Source organism: Amphiura filiformis, chromosome 1, assembly GCF_039555335.1.
Source record: "Amphiura filiformis chromosome 1, Afil_fr2py, whole genome shotgun sequence".
NCBI lineage: Eukaryota > Metazoa > Echinodermata > Ophiuroidea > Amphilepidida > Amphiuridae > Amphiura > Amphiura filiformis.
Window position 1 is genome coordinate 16,115,867 of NC_092628.1, and position 7,802 is coordinate 16,123,668.

Consider the following 7,802-nt stretch of genomic DNA (forward strand, 5'->3'; position numbering starts at 1 on the left):
TCAGACTTCAAGAGAGCATTAAAGAGCGATTGCCCTTGCTCTCCTCAAAAGGCAGTCCCTGAGTCATAAGTCTTCAGTCAAGATTGTGAATGGAGCCTTCTATGGCAACATTCAGATTTTTACCTGATTGGGCTCTCTGCATGCTGCTGAGAAGAGGTTTCTTAATTCATATGCTTCTTTTTCTTTTAATACTCCTCTTCACACTGTTTCGTCAGATGTCACAGGATGTGACAGCATTTATGTTTTGGCAGGCCTAGCTCCCTGATTGCCTCTTGATAGATCGCAAAGGGACGTTGGCATGTAGATAAAGCCATGTGCATGCTAATTTTTTTTGCCATATTGAAGCTAAACTAGTGAAATCTGGCGTAAAAGTGGAATAAATTTGTGTGAAGCGTGCAAAAATTGACACTTATGAGGCAAACATGGCCAAATATGAGGTTAATTTGGTCAGAAACCCACAATCAGGCATCAACATTGGGGGGATGATTGTATGGACCATCCCCGTGGTAAAATATTGGGGGGTTTATCCCCCCCATCACCCCAGGATCTACGCCTACATGTATGTTCATTTTGGGCTCCATGTCCGTTGTCGATTCAAGTGATATTGCTGTTTCTGTTTGGGAAGACGATGGCTGTTCTTGTTTGCACTGCAGATTTTGCCGCTTCCAGTACCCCTGCTGCAACCCATATTTGAAGAATCTAATGACATTAGTGATGGGTCAGTCATGACACTTGACACTCCAAGAGGTGCTTGGCAGTGTATATTTTCCTTTATCTGCTAGTCTGTTTTTGTGCATGTGTACACGAGTTGTGATGCCATTTGACGAGGTAGGTTTTCACACAGGCCTATTGAACCCACTTTGAACATTACAATGTACACCAACAGGAAACAAAAGCAATGTCATCTTTTCACAAGTGAGTTAAATCTGACAGTTTGTGGACAGATGGGGATGCCGTATGATGGGGCAACACTGAAACCAACAGTCGATGCTCTACATGTATATTGTCTTATTAATGTAGGGGCTAGAATAATCAAGACATTGTACATATCTACATGTATGAGTTGGCAAGGAGTCCCAGAAAGTCCCTGAAGGAGTTGTGGAGGAAATTGAATAAAATAAAAAAATAAATAAATGTAGATATTTATATAGCGCTTGATGCCGTAAACAGCCTCAAAGCGCTTTACATTTATTCCACCGTAATTAGAATATGTCGGAACCACGTTTGCAGCCTACAAGTGGCGCAGGGTCCATCAGTACAACGACTGTGACTACCCCTAACAGTTTCCCATTGCACCTGGGTGGGGTGAGGCAAGCGAGACAAAGCGCCTTGTCCAAGGGCGCAACACAGTGGTGGGACAGGGAATCAAACCCACACACGTCGAGCAAGCTCTCGGATTATAAGTCCAAGGCCGTAACCACTGAGCCACCGTGCCCTTGAATGATGACATCAGTGACAAAGCCAGCCAGCCATTATTATAATGTAGTTAAAGGAGTATTTTATGATCCTAGCATCCTCTTTTTATGACATTTTTCAGCAGATATCCACAAAAAAAGCTTTATCTCAAAATTTCTGTTGATTCCGATTTTGTGTTTGCAAGTTATGCATGATTTATGTGTATTACACTGCTCCATAGACAATGTCTTGTAATTTTGTTCTGGTATACCAGAACAAAATTCAAATTTCACGATATCTTTGCTAAACGAATTAATATGCAAATTTTTGGTACATAAACATTATGTATAGGCTCCAGAGATTTCCATGATATAATAATCTCAACTTTTTTTGAGAAAAGTGGGGGGGATGATGCTGTGGATCACAAAATGTCCTTTTAGGGCCATGTACATGTATTGTAAAAATCCCTATCAAATTGTTTCACTCTGTACATTGTGCTTTCCTCTTCCGCAGATGTCATCATGGATAATATAGTAAGCTCCGCTATACCACCAGAATCCATCAATATTGAGCTCCATTTTGTTGATGGAGCTACCAGCAACGCAACATCCGATGCGTCAATTGTAAAGCAATATGACATAAACTACAATCCTCCAGTGACATCAAGTAAGGTTTGACAAGACTCTGTCACCTGTTCTGTTAGTCACCCGCATTAATTGTAAATTTTGTAGGGGACAAATTTATAGGGTATAATTTTATGAGGGTGTAAATTTCACGATTTTTTGCAGGCTTTAAAGAAATTGCAGAAATGTAGACTTTGTAAAGATTCAGGTGTTGCCAGTCTTCAGGAAATTTCCTGATTTCAGGAAATTTTACTCGGATGATCCAGTACAAATGTATAGGCAATGTACATTTTCAGGAAATATTTTGCCATTTCAGGATTTTTTGACATCGCTGACTGGCATCTCTGTAGAATGTATGTTTCACAGTGTTATTATATGTTCCAGCTATGGTAACCGTGACACCTTGTGACATCACACTGGACAAATTCCATTCACTGTCAGAGGTTTGTGGGTGTGAATTCAGTGAAGCATTAAATCTGTAATCAATACACCCTTGATTTGTGAAGAATTGAACTGGGTACCTGCCTCATCAAATCAGTCTTAGATACCTCTTTGAAAGTGACAGACGTGTCATTGGAACAGAAATTGGAACAGATTATAAGTGTTGATGTTACGCACATTAAGAATGTAGAAACATAAATTATGTGTGATTTTTCACACTACATGAAATTTGGTTTACTGAACAAAATAAGTTTACAAGTGTATGTCTGATGTACGTGCTCTCAGGTCCCACAAAAAATACATGAAGACGTTGCTAACAAATTCTTCTCCAATTGAAAATGCCATTCTCATCACAGATATCTTTATTCTCGTTGACATTGTTGCGACAGGTAACGAAGCTAGTGTGAGCGTGGAACAACTCCTCGCTGTCATTCAGGAGCAAGAAGAAGATCAGGGGAAAAAGCAAATGGAAGTACCTCAACGTGATTCCCAGGCTGCTCCTGGCTCTTTTCTTGAAGATGATGAGGATGTCCCTGAAAGTCTTAGGCGACAATATGTTTGTGACAAGTAAGTTTTAAAGCTGACATCTCAAATCTATGGTCATCTCTGGGACCATGTTCAGAGCTGAACTTTTACACACGCCTGGCGTGTACTTTTGATGTCAGTCCGGTAACTTTCTTAAAGTACACGTCTGTTGTAGCACTCTTGACACAAATTTGTTCCACTTTTGCACCATAGGACCTCCTTCACAATTTTTTAATGTGTAATTGGCCAATTAGATTATCGATTTGTTGTTATCAGCCAATCAGAACCCACTCCGTATTTACGCTTTGCACGCTCTCAAAATGTAAATAAGTGTCGTTCTTCTCTTCCAGAAACTAGTCAGATCTATATTTATGGATTGGGAAATTCCCAAATACCAGAATGTGGGATTTTTCAGATTTGGTTAACTAAATGTAAACATTATTTCTGTACAGATTTATATGAAAGTGGGCTGTATTACAGTCTATGTGTCATCATAGAAAGGTACTTGAGAACCAGTCATTCATTTTGCATAGCCAATAAATACTGTGCTATTCGGCAATAATGAAGGAGATTTGGAGTATGCCAAAGTGCACAATTATCCCCAAAAGGGATATACTCTTCTGTAAATTAACTGTAGACTGGTGTATAAAAATAACACGTCTGTCAATATAAATGGAACAGAGTGGATGAAGCAAGTGAGTGAATGGTCAAAGCAGCACCATTTTGGAAGTTATCATCTAGTGCAAGGATTTTGTATGCAAAGAATTCTACAGTGGTCTTCATGGGACATAAGTTTCACTTATGATTATTGTGAAATTACATGGACAAACCCTATTCTAACATAAATTTACATCTAATCCATTGCCACATTATAGTTGCATGTTCATAAATATAACTCTAAATAAATCACTTTTTCTAAGGGTTATTTGAATTTGTTGTGCTGAAAGTCAGTTTAAACTTTTAGAATTTGTTTATCACCAGCACATATGAACTTGCATTCGAGTAAATAAATCACATTCTTGCATAAAAATGCACAGCTCTTATTACGTAGTATGTAACGATAATATGTGGCGGCTTGGCCCCTTGTGGGTACTGCCATGTTGTATTTCAAACCAGAAGTCGTATTTTGCAAGTTTCATCCAGAGGTGTTTTTATTAAAAATTCCTGGAAAATTCACTTTTAATAAATGGACCCCAGTTTCGAAAATATTACCCCCTTTGGGCGTTAATCAAAGAGAATACAGTATACATGGTATATGAATTCACATGAGACGTTTAAGGAATCATTTCCTGTAATTTGGTCTCAGAATTTCCATTTTCAATGTAAAATATCATTCGTCTACTTAGGCCAAAAAAAACCAAGTTTGTTACCTGTAGTACGTGTTACGTTTTTGACGGCTTATTTTGCCCATTGGAAAAAAAAATTCACATACAAAGGATAAAAAAAAAACTGGAAAAAAACGCAAAAAATTATATTAAACACTACTGGAGTAAACATTTTCACATCACACAACAAACGAGCGTAGTGAAAAACTACTGGAGAAAACATCACACATTTTTTTTAATACCTTTTTTAATCTGCAGGTTGAAAGGGGATCATAAATATTCTTGAATATGAAGAAATATGATTTTTTTTTGTGTGTGTCGGAGAGACCCATTGTAAATTTCAATTCCAATTTGCAGCAAAAAAGGTATTTTTGTTTTTTTCATTTGAAGACATGGATTATAAAAATAAATAAATAAAAAAATGCATTTCGCATTTGACTTTTTTGACCTGCTACAGGAAACAAACATTTTTTTGCCTTATGAGGGAAGTGCAATGTGTTTTTATTTTCATCTTTGTGTTTGTGTTTCTATTCATTCTTTGCAGATGTGGCAGAGTTTACAGGTCAAGATCTGGCCTAGATGACCATGTAAGCGTGGTACACGAGCAATCTCTTCACGTATGCCATATATGTGGTGCCACCATGAAATGGAAAACCAACCTAAAGACTCACCTGAGAACAGTTCATAACATCGGCGGTCCAAAGAGGGCGCTCGTAATTAACAGAAAATGCCAAGAATGCGGCACAACATTCCGTAGCAATGTTTTACTCTACCATCATTTGAGGAAGGTTCACAAGGTTGCTAAACCTATAAAATGCAAAGTTTGCAGTAAGACATTCAGTACAGTAGGACCATCATGGTGGGACCATAAGAAAATGCATCCAGAAGTGTATCCGTGCTATACTTGTGATGTTTGCCAATCAAGATTTTCCACACTTGGTGGTTTCAAGAAACATCAGTTACAATCAGGCCATGGAAATAATGTCAAAGGTCAGGTTGATGTGACAACAGGGAGAATATAAAACTAATGTCAAAGGTCAGGCCTATGATGTTGAAGGTCAATCAGGAATAGGTGAGAATGAAAAGGCAGTCATGGAAGATGGTATCAAAGACTACACTGCATCATCAGGGGATAATGAGCAAACATTATCTTGTCCAAAATGTGGTATAGAGTTCACATCATATTTTGGATATAGATGTCATATAATGCGCAATAATTGTTATACAAGAAAAAATGGAAATGGAAGGCGATCTGGTTGGAAGAAGGAGTCCGAGGATGAGTTGCTATGCTGCGGGAAAGTCTACGAGTCGCCTAAGGAGTATCGGAAGCATATTAATGTACATGAACATGACAATGAAACTGATTCTGGAAGACCAAAAGAAAGAAAGTGATTTGAGTGTCCTGATTGTAAGAAGAGAGTAGATATCAGTAGTCTTTTATATCATCAAAAGAAACATTCGGGAGTGAAAACTTTGCATGCGACCAATGTGATTATAGATGCATTTATGCATACGATCTAAAAAGCATAAGTTAGTACATACAGATTTGAAGCCTTACCAATGCAAATTTTGTAGTCGAAAATTTCGACAAAATACAGACTGGCAGCGACATGAGAATGTGCATGTGAGCTTAAAAAATGAGGGCGCAAAACTGGAGTGTGCAAAATGTTTAAAAAAATTTGGTGATAAGAAGAACAGAAACACGCACCAGAAAAAATGTAATGGCAGCAGCATTGGGAATTATGCTGCATTAGCTAAAGGATCATTAGGATTTCTCTGCAACGTGTGCTTTGGTTTCTTTTTTAACAGATCGCGTTTGAGCGTGCACCAAAGACAAAGAGTGTGTCACAAGGAGGGTACTGCTGAAGAGACTGATATGAATGCGCAAGCTACGATGATCAAAGTTGCGGGTGAATCGGGCGAGGTCATAGAAGTCCCGTTGGAATCTCTGTACATTTGCAAGGTGTGTTCACAAGTGTTTGAGGATGCAAGTTATCATGAATCACACGAGTTGTGGTGTATTAGAAATGAGCGTCGAAATGGGGGATATAGACGAAAGAGACTTATGAGGGTGGATGTTGATAATGATACACATGATGATGATGATGATGGTGATGATGATGATGATGATACAGATTATGTTGATGACCAACTAATAGGGGAGGAATATGATAAAGATGGCATGCAAATCATGCAAGTTTCAAAGCCATCTTCCAAAACTAAAACTATCCAGCCCAAACAAAAAGGCAGTATGAAGCAGAAGAAGAAGGTTAAGTGTTCACTAGTTTCATCAGCTATCACATGTTGTACCTGTAATAGGAACACTGATGAGATAATCAGACAAGAATGTGCAAAGCATCTGATTGACAGTCTAAATAACCAGGATAGAAGACATAACCTGGCAAAAGATCATCCTGACAAAGATGTCCAGATGGAGAATGGGTCAACTGAGCTCAAATGCAGCACATGTCAGAAGACCACAGAGAAGTTGCTGCTGGAGCACAGATGTACTCCGCATTTCTACTGCGGTGATTGCAGAGAGGTGTTCACTTGCAAAGCAGTTCTTGAAAGACACAGCGAAGGACACAAGAAGAAGCAAGAACAGTTTTGTTGTTCGTATTGTAACAGCAGATTCCATTCAATGTCAGCTCTTCGGTTTCACAATCGGCAGGTTCACGATGAAGTAGCCTACCAAATGCAGGAGACGAGAAGTGAGGACAAAGTACAAGAGACGAGGAACCAAGGTGATTTACGGGAGGAATTAGTGATCCAAGAACAGGGAGGTAGGGTAACTAGAAAAGGCTTGCCATCTGGGAAAGTGGTTATCCTTCTTAACTCACCAAAGAAGAAAGTCTTATCAGGAGTGAAGGTAGCAGGATCACCACGACAACAAAGGAGAGCTCCTCAATTGATTACATTGAAAAGATTACCAGGTAATGAACCACATACTGGTGATGGGTTTCAGTCTGGTGGTATGGAAATGAAGATGTCAAATGTGCTCAGAGAAAATGTCAGTAAGATTGCAAGACGTGGCAAGCCGGCAGCTTCAAGACGGAAAATATTTTGGGATACAGAAAGTGATGTTGAAAGTGCGGAATCAAGCATGTCTGATGTACCACCTTGTGGAACTTTGCTGAGAGAAATTAAATTTTCAGAGAATATAGAGTATTTTGATGACAGCTTGCAGCAAGAACCACAAGTACCACGGAGAGCCCATAGCAACCAGTGTCCTTACTGCAAGCAGAACTTCTCGATCTACTCAAATCTCTTAGTACATTTAAGGACCCATGGCATTAAGATGCCACACCATTGCAACTATTGCTACATGTGTTATGCAAGTCATTCACAACTTGTAGATCATTTGACAGAAACACACAGGGATATACTTGATCTGCTTAAGGTTGCCGTGCTGGGCGAAGCACCCGAAGGTTTTCCAGCAGAAGATGTTTTTATTGATTAAAGGAGTATTTCGTGATCCTAGCATCCTCTTTTT

At 38.9% G+C, this 7,802-nt stretch overlaps 1 protein-coding gene across 1 annotated transcript; it reads left to right on the forward strand.

The window, feature by feature from the left end:
- Positions 1–944: 944 nt before the first annotated feature.
- Positions 945–5,331, forward strand: LOC140156316 (uncharacterized). The gene is made up of 4 exons (XM_072179300.1): positions 945–1,056; positions 1,909–2,061; positions 2,849–3,026; positions 4,854–5,331. Exons 1-4 carry the CDS (start codon positions 945–947, stop codon positions 5,329–5,331), a joined length of 921 nt encoding a protein of 306 aa, XP_072035401.1.
- The last annotated feature ends 2,471 nt before the right edge of the window (positions 5,332–7,802 follow it).